Source organism: Eptatretus burgeri, chromosome 14 (genome assembly GCF_056783735.1).
Source record: "Eptatretus burgeri isolate ZD-2024b chromosome 14, Ebu_testis_v1, whole genome shotgun sequence".
Classification (NCBI taxonomy): Eukaryota; Metazoa; Chordata; class Myxini; order Myxiniformes; family Myxinidae; genus Eptatretus; species Eptatretus burgeri.
In genome coordinates this window covers 69071443-69091971 of record NC_140974.1, presented here as the reverse complement: position 1 = coordinate 69091971, position 20529 = coordinate 69071443, and the positions used below count along the sequence as shown (strand labels likewise).

Below are 20529 nucleotides of genomic sequence, written 5' to 3'. Positions count from 1 at the left end.
CGCTGGCCCAGGCGAATGCCGCCCAGCAATCGCTGGCCCAGGCGAATGCCGCCCAGCAATCGCTGGCCCAGGCGAATGCCGCCCAGCAATCGCTGGCCCAGGCGAATGCCGCCCAGCAATCGCTGGCCCAGGCGAATGCCGCCCAGCAATCGCTGGCCCAGGCGAATGCCGCCCAGCAATCGCTGACCCAGGCGAATGCCGTCCAGCAATCGCTGACCCAGGCGAATGCCGTCCAGCAATTCCCTGTGCAGGCAAATACTACCCAGCAATCCCCAGTACAGGCAAATGCTGCCCATCAATACCCAGCACAGATGAATGTGACGAAGCAAACCACAGCACAAGCTAATGCTGTCCATCAATCTACCTTGCAGGCAAATGCCACCCAGCAATTCCCAACACGGGTGAATGCCACCCAGCAGTCCTCACTGCAGGCAAATGCCATCCGGGCAAATGCCATCCAGCAATCCTTGGCACAGGCTAATGCCCCAATACAGCAATCGTCAGTGCAGGCAAATGCCTCCCAGCAATCTCCTTCACAGGAGAATACCGCCCAGCAATCTCCCATGCAGGAGAATGCTGCACAGCAATCCCAAGTGCAGGAAAAAGCTACCCAGCAACCCCCTGCTCAAGCGAATGCCTCCCAGCATTCTACAGCACAGGCAAATTGTGCCCAGCAATCCTTGTTGCAAGCAAATGCAGCCCAGCATTCCCCAGCACAGGTGAATGCCGCCCAGCAATTCCCGGCACAGGCGAATTCCGGCCAGCAACCACCTGCACAAGTGAATGACATCCAGCAATCTCCGCCACAGAATAGTGTATCACTTGAAGTCCCCACACTGGAAACTCCCATCCTTCAAGTTCCAACCTCAGCAATTACCACCATCCAAGTCTCAACTCAAACTACCATTGTCCAGCAAGACCATGCACAAGGAGTTGATACTCAACAAGCTCATGTACAAAGGCTTGGTGTTCAGCAAGCTTCCACACATTTCCATAATTCCCAGCTTATCCCCATTCAAACGGTTAGCAGTCAGCATACTCCAACACACTCGGCCAGTGTCCATCAAACTTCATTTCAAGCGGTTAATGTTGGGCAAACTCCTCTACAGATGGTTAATTTTCAGCAAAAATTTGGGCAGATTCTTACCACTCAGCAAGGTGCTACATCAGTATTGATGTCACAGCAAGGCTCGACACAGGAGTTGATGTCACAGCAAGGCTCCATGCAGTTGAGTTTGCAGCAACCCTCAGCACAGATATCAACCTTGCCGCAAGCCCCAGTGCAAGTGTCTGCCTTTCAGCAAGCCCCAGTGCAGGTGTCTGCCTTTCAGCAAGCCCCAGTGCAGGTGTCTGCCTTGCAGCAAGCCCCAGTGCAGGTGTCTGCCTTGCAGCAACCCTCAGCACAGATATCAACCTTGCCGCAAGCCCCAGTGCAAGTGTCTGCCTTTCAGCAAGCCCCAGTGCAGGCGTCTGCCTTGCAGCAAGCCCCAGTGCAGGCGTCTGCCTTGCAGCAAGCCCCAGTGCAGGCATCTGCCTTGCAGCAAGCCCCGGTGCAGGTGTCTGCTTTGCAGGAAGCCCCAGTGCAGGTGTCTGCCTTACAAGAAGCTCCGGTGCAGACGTCTGCCTTGCAGCAACCCTCGGCACAGATGTCTGCCTTGCAGCAAGCCCCAGTGCAGGTGTCTGCCTTGCAGCAAGCCTCAGCGCAGCTGTCTACCTTGCAGCAAGCCCCGCCGCAGGTGTCTACCTTGCAGCAAGCCCCGCCGCAGGTGTCTACCTTGCAGCAAGCCCCACCGCAGGTGTCTACCTTGCAGCAAGCCCCGCCGCAGGTGTCTACCTTGCAGCAAGCCCCGCCGCAGGTGTCTACCTTGCAGCAAGCCCCGCCGCAGGTGTCTACCTTGCAGAACGCCCCAGTGCAGGTGTCTGCCTTGCAGCATTCCTCATTACAGGTGTCTGCTTTGCAGCAAACCCCAGTGCAGATGTCTGCCTTATCACAAGTTCCAGTGCAGGTGTCTGCCTTACAGCAACCTCTCACGCAGGCATCAGTGTTACTGCAATCCACGGTGCAAGCTCCGACTTTACACCAAGCCACAGCACAGGCCTCAAACTTGCAGCAAACCCCAGTGCAGGTTTCAGCTTTTCAGAAAGCCCCTGCACAGACAGTCACCTCACATCAATCTTCTGTGCATTCTGGTATGATAGTCGCTGGCACACAGCTAACCTCCTCCGTACATTCACTTCTTAAGCCCAATCCATCTCAAGGCCTTCAAGCTACCACACGCCTTTCATTGCAGGGCAGTCTGGTAATGACGTCACATGACTTGGCACAGGTGGCCATTCAAAATATGGGACACCAGCTAAACCATAGTATTCGCATGACAGTGCCAGGTAACATGGCCTTTGGAATACAACAGAGCACTCGGGGTATAGAACAGACAACAGTTCAGAACAATTCTGGCCTTGTTTCTCATCAACTTCCTCAAAGTGTGAACTTCACTGGTTTGCAACCCAGTGCAGTGCTGTTGGAGCAAGGAGGAACTGTTGCACATAGCATGGCAAACCCTCAGTTTCTAGTTAGCCCTGGCTCCGTTGCAGAAAGTAGAACTTTGGAGGCTGAGAATCAACAGATATCAATTGAACAAGACGTGTCGACACCAACTCGTCAGAACCTTTCAATTGGTAAGTGTTTCATCAAATACTCTTGCACTTTTCTCAAAAGGTCATACATTTTTTTTTATAGCTGTTTAGATTGATTTTGTACTTTAGCTATTATGATGAAATGCTAAAGTAATCCTCAAATACAGGGATACACCTTTGAGCTAACAACTTGTTCTTGGGGATAACGGTCGTTTTTGAGGTTTTGCTTGTAACATAGGTGGCACATTAGCTTAATACAGGTATACCTCGATTTCCGTTGCCCCCATTTACGTTGATTCAAAGTTGCGTCGTCCATCAGTATGTGCCCAGGCTTTGAGTTGCGTCTCTTTACATCGAAGTTACATCATTCAAACCACGTGCTTTGGCTTTTTCCGTCGCCAATTTTCCTGAACTGCCCAGTCTTGCGCCGATACGTTGAGATCGTTGAAGTTATGAAGCTCGCAGACACGCTCACAGCCACACATGGTTTGCCACTTTAAGACGTGTCTGCATTGAAGTGCGACGGAGGTTTTGTACAGCGAGTGCGATATCACACTTCAATGACGACATGGCAAATCGTGCTGCTGTGTGCGGGCCGGAAGCCTTCGTAGTGTTGCCAGATCTGAAAAGTGGAAATATCATGTTGGAAGTTCAAAATTATCGGATATTGTAAAATCTTTGTATAATGACAATGACATTTTATTTAACCTCCGTCACACTTCAATGACGATGTGTCAACGACAAACCGTGCGTGGCTGTGCCATACCTGTGTGCGTGCCGGCAAGGGCAAGCTTCATTGATGGAAGAACATTTCTGCATTCTGTGTCCCATGCCCTTGTTGGGTTGTACCTGTACCTGTCGTCCTGTACGTAATATTCCAGTACGGAATGTAAATTTAGACCGATTAGACAGACGGCACCGCAGTTGAACAATACGCCTCCCTGGCCATTGTTCATACTGCATTACCATTCTTTATTATTGTCCACGTAAAGCATGCAAATTTTTCGTCCACTGGCAATTCAATCAAATTCAAATTAAATTGACTGGGCGGCTCAGGAAAATTGGCGACGGAAAAGCCAAAGCACGTGACTTGAATGACGTAACTTCGGTGTTAAGTGTACTGTACTTTATTCTGTTTTTGCGCTTTTTGGACATACTGTACTTCCAAAATCTTCATCATGTGTTCTAAGCATGCTAGTGGTGATAAGAGTTAGCCTGTGGCTAAGAAAGTGTGTAAAACTGTAAATCTGGAGGTGAAATTGGATGTTATACGCAGAATGGCGAGTGGTGACCGTGCCGTCGATGTTAGTCGGCACTTCGGTTTGCCTCCAACTACCGTACTTACAATTTATAAAACTGCGGAACCAATTCGTGAAAGTGCTAAACGCGCTACGCCATTAACATCCAAGTTAATTGCGGAGCAAAGGAACTCGTACATGTAAAAGATGGAACGTATGCTGGCCATGTGGATTGAGGACCACGATAGAATGAAGACGCCTGTGAGTCAAGCCATCATACCCCATCATACATTGCGAATGCCATGTGATGAACTTCCTCTGCCTTCCGTCCTTCGTCTGATCATAACTCACTCTCACTCTCTCACTCGCTCACTCTCTCCCCCCCTTTCTCGACCATCACCACTACGGCATATTGCACACAGTATTTTACTGTATTGTACTTCAATAAAATTATTTCATTTCAATTATTTACTGTCAAAATATGTGTTCGATTGAGCATTTAAATTATCTCTGTTTCAGCCAAAAAGGTAAAATCGTCGGTGAAAATTACGACGCCCCCCCCTCCCCACCTCCCACACAGCCTTGTGTTTTTTATTTTATCAAGAACACATCGTAGATGTAAATCGAGGTATACCTGTATAAGTGCCAGACTGCAGCTGTTTAGTTGATGTTTGCTTATTTTTTTTTTCCTCCTCAAATTTGTCAAAAAGACTGCACTTCCCATGAGCAACTTTACACCATTTCTACAAATTTCATGTGGAATCTCCACTCACCGGATTCATGATAAAGTCAATCAGTTAGACATCAGCAAAACAAACATGTTGGACATTAAAAAAAATTATAAAATTTGAATTGGCCTGGCAATCCTGCTCGTACAGTCGTGCACATTTTGCTACAAACATGGAATTTGGCAAACTCTTCCCTTTTTGCACTCTAAAAAGATATGGATATGGAGGCACTTTGTAAAAATAAAATAAAAACCCCCATGAGCAATATTATTAGCTGTTTTCCAAAATGGCCACCGGTTATTTATGTTTACTATGTCGCACTGCTCACTGATGCTGCCAGATTGGTTTGATAAAGGCATTCACTGAGACAATGAGTCCGATCTGCATTCCAGAGCCATGATTCGAAACAAAATGGCGTCGTTTTACCACATTATATATGTAAATGCAAAAGTGAGTCTGCATTTTACACGTATGATTCGTAGCGTTATTCTTTCTAGCATTTACCACAAAACAGGTACGTATGTGAATGGCACTTCTTGTGATACTGAATTACTTCCTGGAACATTGATGTTGTGCTTTACATCAAACTGTTAAAGTTGATTAAACTTGGGGTGTTGTTATACTCATTAGTACGTACAAAGGATGATGTGTTCACAAACATGTTATGGTGTAATGTCGTAGCTCCACAATGCAGGATGCACGCAGTGATCAGGTGATGTCATTCATTAAACTGGTATTGTGTATTTGATTGTCATATTCTCCACTGTATCTGCATAGAGCTGTGCATTTCATCGCAGCCTTGAAGCACTTGCAACGCCTTAACACCTTTCATTGCATCCACAACAGAGTAATTCATGACAGGAACGTGCTGCCTCGGGGAGTGTGGTCCACAATGGTTCCCATTGTCTTGCCGTTGTTTTTTCGCCCATCCCCAGTTCCTTGGATCAGGAAGTTCCGGTGAAGGGAGGAAAGCCTGGCCCCATATGTGTCCGCCTTGGTACGAAGCCCGCTTTACATGTTGCAGCAGTGCAGCTCGAGCTGGTGGGATGTTGTCATTAGCTCTGTTTTTCCTTGTGAATAACTGTTTCCTGGCTCCATTCACATCCATCTGGTCACTTGTTTTGTCATACATGATGATGACAAAACGCTCGATTGCCATGTCGGTGTCTGAAATTTCTGATGGTGCACATGAGGGGCTAAGAAGCTTCATGTCAAATCATCATATATTTGACAGACTTGCCAAGCCATCTTCTTAATAAGCCATTAAAGGAGGACGCTGTATCACAAGCGGTAAAACTGTGGAACATGGGCAAGCATCTGGACTTCAGAGCCCCAAGCACCGCAGCAACTTCATTGGCAGTGAGAAAATGGAAACGTTTCCCTGACCAAAATGCCACCCAGACCTTTTCGATATTCAACTGGCTGACAGCAACTACTGCCAATACAACAACAGCAGTGTCCACAGCACAGTGCTCATGAGTATTTTCTGGCATCCTTGATTTGTAGCGTAACACAAGTGCAACATCATCCTGATGTCAGCCTCTTCTTGTTGACATGGCTGCAATCCAGCTGTGTCACAGGGTTGCTGACAAATAACTTTTCCCCACACTTTTCCCCCATTGGAGGATTTGCTTTTCACTCTCAATTGTGACAGCCTGTTCAGCTAAAAAGAAGAAGAGTTCACTTTTGTTCTCGTCTCGTATGAAGAAACTCTGGCCAGTTTTGTGAGATTGAGTTGTTGACATCCACCCACCCTTCCTCATACTTTTTTTTCCCTGGCAAATCTGCTAATGTTTGTCAAATCTGTACTCTTCCATGTATTCGGCAAGCTCAGCAAAAGCTCAGTCGTTTTTTTTCAGTCGTTTCCAAGTCAACGCATTGAGTCTTTGATTCCCTGAACAAATTTGTCGGGCAGGCAGGGTGATGCTTTGCTTCTTGTGCAATGATTCCTGTCCTGCAGTTGAAGTGCACACTTTCGTACATGAGAATCTACTTGGAATGTTGATGTACTGTGAAGTTCTCTGAATTTTCCTTCCACATCACAGAAGAAACAGGTAACTGCAGTTGCGGTGACTGTGTCCTTTGTTCTGGAATATTTGGTTAAGCTCTTGGTAGAAGTTGGAACCAATGATTTTCTTTTCTTCTGTGCTTTTTTTTTTTAAACAGGTTGAATTGAATTTTAGGCTGCATGATTTTCTTTTCTTCTGTGCTTTTTTTTTTTTTAAACAGGTTGAATTGAATTTTAGGCTGCATGATTTATGCCAAGACACTTTGCTTAGCCTGAGAGACTGTTCAATTCCCTCACCCTCAAGTCTTGACGAGTTCAATTGCATTGGCATGCTACCAAACTGGTAGAACCTCTCCAAGTTATCGGCCAGAGAGACGTACACAGATCCACAGTTTGAACGCTTCGACTCTGCAGGGCACTGAAGTGTCTCTTGTTCCATTTCTTGGCATAATATACATCGGGACCAGTCTGTGGTCTGTAGTGTTGGATATTCATGTTGATGTATCAGAGTGCTTTGCACCGCTTGAAGTGTAGTGACCATCCATTGTGCTGCATCGCGTGTGCCATGAGTATGTCTCTGATATGGGTCTATTGCAAGAATGCTCTTGCACGGAGCTCCTTCAGTTACACACTCCATTCAATGGTAGCGATCCGTCTGGGGTTTGTGTAGCACATGCCCGTCCACTCGGGCCTTGCACCGACCCATGTGGTCAGGAGTTTGCACTACGACCAGCTTCCCCTTTCGGCGAACTGAGAAAGTTCTCCACGTCATTTGCGGCGTATAGGCACAGCCCTTTCTCTCAAGTACTTTTCCAAGTATTTTGGCTTCTTTCAGAAGTTCTGTGACCCATTTTCGGTTACAATCCTTATCTCACACCCGGAGATAGCTATTTCTTGCGGTTTCTGCATATGTGCACCAAGCATTCTGAGGTGGATTACACCATTTTGAAAGTCCCGTATTCCATACCATGATGTCTCTCCATACTCTGTTCTTCCTGGTGCTTCTTATTTAGTGTACATGCTTCTTATCAGACACATCAGGTGCTCTGACATCCCCATTTCTATCAGCGTAATCCACATCAAGTCATGATCAATGCAATCCAAGTCTTTGCTATAATCTATGAAACAGATATATCTTTGATATTCCCTTGCTTTTTGCATGGTCCATCTCAGATTTGCAATTTCCTCTCTAGTACCTCTTCCTCTTCTGATAATAAGAAGGCACAGATAAGTTTATACGTCATGTTGCTTGGCAACAACAGGTCCGAAGTACACCTTGGCATGCCATAAGATATAGGCACCAAGTTTTTCTCGGTTATGTCAATGATTAATCTCTTGCAATGGTCTAGCACATTGCCTTCACCACAGAGCTCACGATGTGTCTTATACACTGGTAATTATTGCTAGAAGTAAGGTGGTAGTGGTGAATTATTTCATTAATTTTGTTAAGGTGGTCGAGTCTCTACCATAATCAACCAACAACATTTTTAGTTGTGCAAAACATCACATTATTTCTTTAATTATGGTCGAGGGGGCAGAAAATCAAGCAACATTATTTAATTATGGTAGAAAGGTCAGAAATCAAACAACTGGATTACTTAATTATGTTCTGAGGGTCAGAACCCCCATTTACGTACCGCTACTTACACTTGTGTGCTAGTAGCAGATACTGCTGGTTCTGTTACCCTGGCTCTCTAGTATCTTAACAGGATGGTTTAGAGGTAGTGCATTCACCTTTGTGCTAGCTAGCCTTTTCTCGGCCCTATTATAAATAATCAGATTGGTGCTTCGCAGGCAGGATGTTGCATCTCAAAGTACACCGTCCGTTAGATGAATGTTAAGCTGGGGATCCATCTCCTAGCATTGTCTGGTGGATGTTAGAGATTTCACATTTACCTTTGATGAAGAGTTGGTGGGGTATTGCAGGCATCCTGGGTAAATTCTGAAAATTGATGCCCAAACCTACAGGCTACGGTGCACTACAGAGTGGCACAGCCACACTCCCCAGCATTGGTGTTATGAGCAGCCACCTGGTGCACATTCGAGAAAAATAAGAAGCTCTTTAGTTCATGCATTTTCTTTGACTCTCATTTTGTAGCTAAAATATACACTTTGAAATCTTTCTCCAGTCTTTCTACAGTTTGGTATCTTTTATTGTGTACTTCACACTGAAATGACTGCCATTTTTTTTTTCCTGGATTACATAAACTCCTGTACTTATTTGGCAATTGGTGTACCAGCAATTAATAATCACATCAATCCAGGCATTTTCCATGAATGGCTGATATGACAACAAACCTTATAACCAAATTTCGTCTGATCCAAACTTCTAACATTCTGAGAAGACGTGGACTTTGGTTCAGGCTTTAGCTGGTTTTAGCACAGAAGTTCAGAACTTGATATTGAAGCTCATGGAACAGAGAAAACAAGATAATAATGCAGAGAGGCACCACAGAATGAAGAGAGGAGTTGCAAATGAAAGGGGGATGGGGTCTCGCCATGTGCAGTGAGTTTCAGAGGTAGAAAGTTGAGAGTCCATGACACGGTGGTGGGCAGCAAACCTGAAATTCTGGATGGAAGAACACGGGACAAAAGGCTCAGGAGACAGTTCCACATGCAGGATAAAAGGGGAATGAACGAATGGAGGTGAGTATTCAATTTAGACTTGGGGAGGATAACAAAGTAAGGTTTTCGAGAAAAATGCATGTGACCTGGAAGGGAGGGGGATTTGGTGAGGTGAGAGGTGAGAAGGTGACAGGATCTCATTTCACCACCCTTGCCTCCCAATCATTTGTTTTATCCTGTTAAGATTACATGCATTTTAGTTTGTTCCATGTCCACCTGTTTCTCATCACCCTGATGTTGGTGTGTGATTGCTCTTCCATGAGCCTTGATTAAAAAATAAAATTGCATCGGCATGTGGAGCACATGCATACAAAAGTGAATATATTATCGAGTAGGAAATACTAATTGGATATGCAGACTGTGATGTGTTCAGAACAAATGTTAATGGACATAAGAGGTCTGGATTGGTATGCTATGAATGGCTAAGGGATGCTGCTGTATTAATCTGCTTGGATTTGTAAATCTCCCTCCATACTCTGTATTTTCACTTTTTGAGAGACAATCAGCACATTCAATGTCATTACATTTAAGATAGTGTATTGTATCATCATCACACCATTTTAAAGCCTTTTTCCCTGAGCAGGGGTCAGCTTTTTGCGGGCTCCAATCATGGTACCCTTTCTTGTGGCAATGTTTTTACGGCCGGATGCCCTTCCTGATGCCAACCCTTTTGTCGCCTTCGACACGCAGGGATAATTACCAGTATACCGGTGCTCATTTCGCCGACCTCGGAAGGATGACAGGCTGAGTCATCCCCCCTAATGTTAATTCAGTGGCCAGCGGGGTTCGAACTCAGGACTCCGAGGATCCCAAGCCACCACCCTAACCACTAAGCCAACACCAGGCTCAAGATAGTGTATTGTATACAAGCAGAAAATAACCCATCAAAATGACGTTTGAAAAGCAAAATTGCCTGCAAAAACTTTCAGTTATTATCCAAATTGCTCATTCCTTTATTTGGGCAGTGTATAAGCCAAAGACTGCTGTTACGATTGCTCTCAAAAATAATTTAAAAATACCCTGGGTTATATACATGAAGCAAAAACATGCCTACTGCTTATGTGCATGTATAATACATCGTGGTTACATAGCTCGGATAATTCCAATTGCACTGGGCCATGGACTGACACCAGAGGCCTGAGGCCTATGTGAATTCAGAAAATGGCCGACATATGTTTTTTTTTTTTTTCTTTCAGGTTACAATTGTGGGTGGAATTGGACCAACTGTCCAATCAATGGCACACCGGCAGTCCGTTCACGCGTACATGCATACATCGTCCACAAACAAACTGGCTTTTACCTATATTAGACTCGCAGTGCCTCCCCGTTGCTTTGCTGATGGGTTTAATCAAAAGAGAGCATGTTGCTCTTCACTGAAATATTGCATGTCCATCTGTTGGTATCAATGAGAATGTAAAATGAATTGAAACACGAGAAAAATGGATGTCTTGTACGTGTACAGATGTAATTATTGTTTGTGTGCTCCTTCCATGTACTATTATTTTCCATGTACTATTGTACTCCTTTCATGTCCTATTATATATTTTCTATTGCTTCAAGGAGTATTACCTTCGATAATTTTGCATGCTCCATTCATGTCCATCACGGTTTACACTAAAGTCTAAAGGGTTCCTGCTGTCATACCGTTGGAACCTCTACATTAAAGCTCCCAAGTCCTACTTCTTCCTCTTCCCTCTGAGAAAGACCGGATTTCAAAACGGGAATTTTTATGATTAAACAGACACAAATTTTTGACCAAAGTAATTCCATTATTAGCTGGCCAACGGTAACATTTTTCTTATTCTACAACAGCAGGAACCCTTCAGAATAAAGCATGATGGACACACACACACACACACACACACACACACACACACACACACACACACACACACACACACACACACACGGACACTTCTCCTTTTCGTAATAGATGGTTATTCAGTTACTGCATTCCTTTATGCACAGGTCCCACAACCCTTCCACTGATGAAAGAGGCTGAGGAGATGCATACAGACCATCACATGCCTGTGGCAAACCCTTGGAATCCTGGACCACAGGTTACTATTATGGAATTCTCTATCAGTTACCTGTTAGACCTTCCCATGCAATGTCCCCACCACTAAAATCTGGGGACATTGCCACCATCTGCACGTTGCTTGTCCTCTTTCAGTTTCGTCCTCACCGGAAAGTGATGCTAATTTATTTGCTTTAGAAGCCATCTTTTGCAAATGCATTACTCGTCCACATTTCCCATGTGTAACCCCAGGAATTTGCTTTTGCTTCGCCTGAAGGGCATACCTTTGTGGAGCAAGCCAGACAAATGGAAAGTTCATCATTGCCTGGCCATTTCTCAAGTCAGTGCTATGCATTTGGGTACAATGTTGGTGGTTCAGGTTCAGCTGGTGCTGCTGGAAGAATGCAAGCAGGCACGGCAGTCACGTCATCTGCAAACAAGGACGTGACCTTGACAAGCCCATTGCTGGTGAATTTGCTACAGAGTGATATATCTTCTGGATTGGCACACTCCAACAAACAGCAGCCACCTGTGGGAGGTATTACTGTCGCAACACGTAAGCGGCAGCCCCGGACTGGACGCAAAAAGGCCTGCAAAGATGATTGGCCCAGGTCAGTTATTGAGATATCCACAATCATTGCATGAGTTTGGAGGGCAATTTGTCTGTCTGTCTCTCTGTCTTCAGACATCAGTTCATCTCTGATTGAGGAGCAACTAGATTTCAATTTAATTTTATGTTTTGAACTCTGCAGAACATGAATCTGAACACGAAGCTGCAGTTTAGCAATAATTTGGCAAACTGTATGGAATCTCATCCCGAGCACGCATGCGCACAGTTAGGTAATTGTTTTACTCTGCCGATCTGCCAATCAAACAGAATTGAAAATCATTCAAAACAGGAAACTTACTGTTTTTAGAGACTTCATAAAGGACACAAACAACAGGCACGAATAACTAATGTAACGTGTTAAATAAGATGGTGTAAAAGACGCTGCATCGACGGTGGTAAACTTCCGAAAAAAGTTTTAATTTTTTGTTTTTTTTCGACAGCATTTAAAAATTTTTTGTTTTATTTCAATTGAATGATATACTTAAATACTGTAGAACACAAATCGCCTTGGTACTTTCAAAAACCTTCCATCTAGCAGTACATGAACAAAATATCATGACATCTTGCACCATCTTGACCAATCAAATTTGCTTCTCGTGCACTTCGCGGTGGGGAATATCGAGATTTGGACAAAATTACGGCTCATAGGAAATACAAATTGTGCTCGGAAACACAAAGGAGGAGTTTACAAGACTCTTCCCATGTCCTTTTTCACAAGACATAGCTCGCCGACTCTTCCTGAAAGACACCACAGGATCTTTAACGTCAACCAACTAATGCTGACAGACAAGATGCCCAGTTTAACATACATCCGAGAGACTGCACACACTGTTGCCTTGCCCTGCCTGTGAGACACCAGGATGACAGTTTGTAGCTGAGTCAGTATTGAAACCCAGGCTGGAATGCTTTGAGGTGAGTGTGCATACCTCTAGTCCATCCTGCCAGGCCATCACAGCCATTATTAGTCTCCGTTGGACTTAATCCGAAATGGGGGCTGATGGATTTGGTCTCGATTTTCGTGTTCGTGCGTCCGCAACCATATCTCAGAGATATATTGACCGATTTTATTCGTACTTGGCACAACGACAACACATAATGGTATACGTCTGCACATCATTTTGTTTCGCAATGCGATCAAAGATGGCCAACTGGCGGGCATTTTAGTTGTAAAAAGAAATGGTGTCGAACACGTTCCCAACAATTTACCGGACATGCATTTACCGATGTTGATCAAACTTGGCACACAGATAATGAATGATGGCTTACATATGTTACTGACTAGCGGCCATTTTGTTACTTAAATGTGTCCCCAACCATTTCTCAGACATGCATGGTCCAAATTTGTTCAAACTTGGCACAAGTACAGTGCATGATGGCATACATGTGCAACTCACTTTATTTTGTGATCTGATCAAAGATGGCCGACTGGTAGACTGGCGGCCATTTTAGTTGTAAAAAAAGAATCCGGTATCCAACACGTCCTCAACCATTTCTCGGACATGCATTTACCGATATTATTAAAACTTGGCAAACAGATCATGAATGATGGCTTACATATGCACGTCATTCTTTTTGATATCAGATCCAAGATGGCCTACGGGTGGCCATCTTATTATTAAAAACCCGATGTTGAATGCGTCCTAATTATTACTAAAACAACGAGGGCTATGACATTTTATGTCTTTTTTTTTTTCCTTGTTTATTTATTATTTCACTTGTATACTCTACTTAGTTTGCTTGATATCATTAAATGCATAAATGTCACATTATGCAGAAATTATAGCCTTGTTGAACTTTACTTTTTGTGTTCGGTGCCACCATATCTGGCCCACAGTCACCCGTATGATATTTCCCATTTCATAGAATTGCATGTTCCTCAACACAAAATATTTCGTTTGCTTCATTTTTATTTCACCTGGACTTTAGTCAGGTGAGTTGATGCGATCGAGCAGTGTCCGTAGGTGAGCCAGCCAGTCAGTCAGTTGGTGAGTCAGTCAGTCCATCAACACTTCAGTCATTATCGCTTGAACCACACAATTTTTACCGCATGCCTAACGAAGGTTTATTTACCACATCAAAATCTCCACGGGTGGGTGGGGGAGGGGTGTTGATCCCCCCCCCCCAAAAATAGGTATTTGCTCTCTTCTCCGAAACTGCACATGCAATTTTGATGAAACTTGACCACAACCTTCATCACCCGTGATGTATCAAAGCTTATCGACCGCATCAAAATCTGCACTCAGAGGGTCTACGGGGAGGTTTTTGACCCCCAAATTAGGTATTTGCTCTCTTCTCTGAAACTACAAACACAATTTCAATGACATTTGACAACAACCTTCATCACTCTTGATGTACCAAAGTTTGTTCACGGCATTAAAAAAAATTCAGAGTCTGAGGGGGTGTGCGGGCGGGGGGGGGGGGGTTTGAGTGACTGTTGCTCCTGATCCAGGTGAGTTTCAGGACAGGCGGTCCTAATTTTTCATTTATCCTCATTGTACATTTCTGGAGATATGAATGTGAAGTCAAAATTGATCATAAGATATAATTTTAGCTTCTGAAACCTCATCAGTGTTTAACTTTAATTTCATGTCCTGATAATATCTGCATTCTTTTCTGCAGCCCTGTTGAAGAACCATCTTCAGATTTGCCAGGCAAGGAACTTTGCAATGAACACTCAGCTCAAGCCTCTTCCATTGTTTCAACTGTGATTCCAGCCCCAGTTTCACTCCCAGATACTACCCTAACTGTGGTACCAGAGCCACTTCTAGCTCCAGCACAAAATCACATGTCAACAGCAGCTCCCAAAGAAGCCATTAGCTCAGTTTCAGTTTCTACTTCGCACTCTGTCATCGTCTCTAATCCAGTTTCAACTCTCACTCAAACTACCTGTTCAGGTATTTCTTCAGCCATAATCACAAGCTCATCTCCAGCATCAGTGTTAGCCACGAGCAAAACCTTAAGTCTGGTTATGGACCCAACTCTGGCCAACATTATGCCATCGACAGTGGCACAAGAAGATATGCTTTCACCAGGGCCACTTGTTGCTGCAGAGCCAGGACCACCATTAACTAGATCGCCAGCTCCTGTAACAGCCCCAACACATCCTCTGATGTTTACTGGTATGCAGTTTCATTATATTTACTCAATACAGTCAAGCTAAGGTACAACTAAATGTATGTTTGATAATATTATACTTTTTATTTATTTATCATTGCTATCGTATCCTCAAAAAGGGATTGTAACAATAGGGTTAATCAGCTTTCAAAGCAACTTTCAAAGTTGAAAAAAAAAATTAATGGAATCATAAACAAGATAAGAATCTATATGAATGAAGCTTTTATACTGGCATCACAATTTCAAATCTAAAAATCTAACGAGTAATTAGTGAGCCACAATTTAAAAAACATTGTTGATCATCATTATTTTGTACTAGCAAAACCACCCGCCGCTTCGCTGAAGGGAACACTGAGAGGAGGGGAGGGATAGAGAGGGGTGTGGGGAGAGAGAGGAGATAGAGGGGGAAAGGGAGACGAGGGAGGGGGGAAGAGAGGAGGTGGGGGAAAGAGAGAGGAGGGAGGGGGGAAGAGAGGAGGTGGGGGAAGAGAGGAGGTGGGGGAAAGAGAGAGGAGGGAGGGGGAAAGAGCGAGGAGGGAGGGGGAAAGAGCGAGGAGGGAGGGGGAAAGAGCGAGGAGGGAGGGGGAAAGAGAGAGGAGGGAGGGGGAAAGAGAGAGGAGGGAGGGGGAAAGAGAGGGTGGAAGGGGAGCAAGGTGGGAGGGGAAAATACAGGGTGGAATGGGAGCAAGGAGGGAGGGGACCAGAGACAGGTGGGAGGGGGAAAGAGAGGGGGTAAGGGGAGCAAGGAGGGAGGGGAAAAGAGAGCCGAGGGAGGGGGAAAGAGAGGGTGGAAGGGGAGCAAGGAGGGAGGGGAAAAGAGAGAGGAGGGAGGGGAAAAGAGAGAGGAGGGAGGGGGAAAGAGAGGGTGGAAGGGGAGCACGGAGGGAGGGGAAAAGAGAGAGGATGGAGGGGGAAAGAGAGGGTGGAAGGGGAGCAAGGAGGGAGGGAGAGTGAGGAGGGGAGGTGGGGTGAAGGGAAGGCAGTGAGAGGTGAGAGGAAGGGAAGGCAGATGTGCGGTGGAGCATCAATTAGGATTCATACTGTTTCATCAAAATGATTCTGCATCGAATAACAGTTAAGATGGAAACAAAATAGTGTCTAATATCCATTTTCTACCGGTCATACTAAAAATACCACCCAGAGACAAACACCGCCCGGACATGTCTGGAGATAAACACAGTCCTGAAACAAACACCGCCTTTTTGCATCCGGAGACAAACACTGCTCGAACACGTCCGGAGACAAACTCCCGTCCAGACATAAACACCACCCGGGCACATCCAGAAACAAACTCCCATCGGGACACGTCCGGAGACAAACTCCCATCGGGACACGTCCGGAGACAAACTCCCATCGGGACACGTCCGGACACAAACACCCATCGGGACACGTCCGGAGACAAATACCATCCAGACACATCTGTAGACAAACCCCGTCTGGACATAACCACCGTCCAGACACATATGGAGATACGTGTCCGGAGACAAACTCCGGTCCAGACATAAACACCGCCGGGATACATTCGGAGACAAACACTGCCTGGACATAAATATCGCCCATATACGTCCAGAGCCAAGCTGTCAGGAGACAAACACCTCCCCGACGAGTCTGGAGACAAACTACCGTCCGGACACAAACTCCCATCCAGACATTAACACCGCCCAGACACGTATGGAAATAACCACCGTCCGGACATAACGACCATCCGGATACGTCGAGAGACAGAGAGAGGGGTAAGGGAGTTATCAGAAAGAATATGTTATGCTTTGTGAAGAACACACACACACACACACACACACACACACACACACACACACACACACACACACACACACACACACACACACACACACACACACACACACACACACACACACACACACACACGCACGCTTGGCCGATATCAGCAATTTTTTGGGAATGGGCAAGTTGGAGTGAGTGTGATTACCGACTACAGTACGTACTGTAACCAACCCAGAAACCTTGAGTCGCTTTCACCAAAAAACGACGTTACATTTATGTAGACGTTTCAGGAAGATGTTCACAAACATTATTCCTTATAAACAGCTGTGTGTGATGGGTGGAAAAAATTGGCTCAGTAATTTAGAAAATACGTTAATATGGCATACGGCTCAAAAATCGGGCGTTATCAAATATATTTTGCTTTGATGCTCACAAAGAGAAACATTTAAACTTTGTAAGGCAAATCCAATAACCAAATGCTTTAGAAACAGGCACGACGACAAAGGAAACCCTGAAAGAACCTCCATAAGATACAGGATGAAACTTTGCCACCATGGCACACGTAACAGGCATGGGCATGTCCACACACCCGCGGAGAGTCCGTACAGATCCAAATCTACCCATATGTACCACGTCCATGTTTGCTGTATATGTACCTCTACCTTGTAGTAACTGTTGACTGTACATCCCGATCGGGACAAGAACTGTACTGTACAGCTCGGTAAGTGGCATAAGCACTCAACCAAGCACTCCAATGGAGTGCCTGGCTTGGCAAGCGATTACCAATTGCCATTGATACAACGATGCACCCGGAAATGTCCGTGCAATGTGCGAATTGAACAAATCAACACCTTTTGGGGGAGTAGGAAATGCTGATGCTTTCAAATCTGGAGCTTACATTGTGTAATTCTGGTTAGTTTAAGAGATTCTCTCGGTTATTCATCTACGCCATTGACATAAAGCCATGAACGTAGGCGTCTCCGGGCGTTCATAAGCATTGCAATATACCGAGCGATCTGTAGCTATGATGAACAGGTATTTGATAATATGAGTGAGGAAAATGAAAAAAAAACTTTGTCGTTAAGAAATTGTTGCGGCCTGTTCTAAGTCAAGGCATGGTTGAGCAGGCCAAAAAATATGGCGGCTTCAGACCCCAGCGAGGTTACCCAGGAAACGCCTTAAGACCCCTGACAGCGAGGTGGCCGAGGATTCCCTGATGAAGGATATAATTATACAAGGCCGTTAATTATCTTTAAAAGGAGTATTTTAATTAACCCAAACAACCAATTTTCACTCTTGCACTTCCTTGGAGTTTTCTTAGCGTGCATGCAAAGTTTCAGGCTGCTAGGTTTCATAGTTTTGGAGTTATGGAGGAGACACACACACACACACACACACACACACACACACTGCTTTTTATTCGTATCGATACCGCATGTGGCTGTTGGTTTGCATCATTGCTAAGAATGTGGACGTGCCACTGATGTGGAACGTGGCTGTGCCCTCTGTAGGTTAGAGTAGGAATTTGGAATTTGTTCAGGGTGCCAGCGATAACTTGTCTCCTCTTCACAAAAGACACCGTGGGATGTTTAATGTCCACCAACTAATGCTGGCAGCTGGAACATCCAGTTTAACGTTCATCCGAGGGGTGGAACAACACATTCATAAGTCACCCTGCATGCTAAACACTAGGGGGATAGTTTATAGCTGGGCCGAGATTCAAGCCCAAGCTAGGCAACTCAGGGGAAAGGGTGTATACTTCTCGGCTATCCTGTCAGCCTGTAGATCATTGATAACTGATTGATATGGCTTGAAAAACTGCCAAGCCACCTCAGTTCTACAACTTTAAAAAATTTAAAGCATCTTGCATCAAAATGTCTGGATCATGATGCTACTCAATATTACTTGATCAATACGAGCTGGGTGCCCTTTTTCTTGAAAATGGGACCAGAAATTTGGACTCCTTCGGCCAGCTTCTGCTTAAGGCCATGGACAAAGGGCCTCTTCAACCTCTTGCCCTTCTCAAGGTCGTTTTCAACTGGCGTTTGGTTTTTCATCACAATAGTCAGACCAACTTTCCTCTTTGTTCATAATGGTGCAGCTAACAACTCGTATGTTCACTTCAAACTAAGACGCTCTCTCAGACTGCTTTACACCAGGTTGCTCGCATGTCCGGTATTCCGCACTTTGTCTTAAACACCAGACGAGTTGAACGACCAGACGTGATTTTATAATGTGGCAATCATAAGGTCACATGCTTTGCTCAGGTCATAAGTGAAAGAAAATATACTTTTGTAAAACCTGTTCCCATGGAAATGTTGTTGGGAGGCAATAGCTGCTATAATCAGGGATGATATTCAGTGGCGTCAACTACAGTATGGTTCACCAATTTTGAGTAACGCAACCTTGAAATCATCACTCGAGTAAGAATTTTGATTGATATAATTTGATGAGAAGTCCCTTCGAAATGACCCAATGAAGTTGAGGTGATACCCATTTTTGTGAAAGTTAACCTACAGCAGGCTCAGTAGATTGTATGTATATCAACCACTTCGGTGTGCGAGATGAATGATTGGGCCACCTTGCATTGCTTAATACTGCCGACGAATCGAAGGCTTCTAGTTGTTTGGTTAGGGCTATTGTTAGGGGTGTTACTATGAATCACAAATTTTGCTCAAACACTTGACTGAGATGTGTGTTTGTCTTCCCTTTTTCTTGCCTTTTCCAAATAAATTTGCATATCAGATAAGAGTCAGTTGAGGCTTATTTTGGATCATGTAAACGACAAATTTACATCTGACGCCCCAAGAAAACGGCTTTTCAGTCATCAAAGGATCTCACGGTTAATCAATAAGCTATTGTCAGAGAGCTTTTCGTAGCATGAAAATGAGAAGGATCTTGAATATTTGGAGATGTAAAGACACTTGACTATTCCATCAATATCAGGATCAAAGACACCCAATGGAGTTGGAAACACAATGGAGCCCAACAACAACAACAAAAATTTGTGGTTCATACCTCAGCCAAAAAGCTTATGGCAGTAGTATTTTGGGACGTAAGTGGTTTATTTAATGTGGAAATTATTGAATGTGGGAAAACCATCAATGCACAGTACTGCAGTGGTATGTTTAGCAATGAAGTGAGAGCAGCAATATGCAGAGGGCGGACAGGATCTTACTGCACGATGATGCTTGTCCTTGCATGCCAATATGTAGATAACTTCTAACTAGCTCCTCAAATTCCTGTTATGAGCAAAGAACTAACTTAACTCGTCCAAACGGATGGGATAATTCCCCCAGAATTGGCGTATTTAGCATGACTTGTAATACCTGCTCCGGCCAGGTGCGGCGCTATGCCTTACTTATATGTACAAGGAGAATCCTTCTCCCACCCTGATCCCCCGGAACTGTTGTTTTTTTTAATTGAAAAAAAAACTCCTGAAAACCTTCCCATACACATCCCAAGTACACCCACCAGTTTTCAACTCATTCCGTCCAGCGATTCAGGAGTGCATCAAAATCAAATAAACACACAAGCAAACAAACAGACAATCCTCCAATTATAACAGTATAATGTGGCTATTTTTCTTTTTTTCTGGTGTTCTGCCTGACAGCAGGTTTAGTACTGCCAAAGCAGCCCCACAGCAAGGCTTACACTGGGTTGTTTGCCTTTGCCTTCACAGCGGTAGTCAGGGCAGGAATTTGGAACTTACCCATGTTGCCGGTGATAGCTCACACACTCTTTGCAAAGGACACTGTGGGATCTTCAACATCCACCAAATAATGCCAGCAGACGTGACACCCAGCTGAACG

At 44.7% G+C, this 20529-nt stretch overlaps 1 protein-coding gene across 1 annotated transcript in view; it reads left to right on the top strand.

Annotated features, from left to right (window-relative positions):
- The window catches only part of LOC147013535 (uncharacterized), a 145118-nt gene that overhangs the window by 36714 nt on the left and 87875 nt on the right, over positions 1 to 20529 (top strand). The window contains 4 exon segments of the mRNA XM_085855396.1: positions 1 to 2676; positions 11202 to 11293; positions 11503 to 11861; positions 14480 to 14979. Coding sequence (XP_085711522.1) covers positions 1 to 2676; positions 11202 to 11293; positions 11503 to 11861; positions 14480 to 14979 — 3627 coding nt within the window.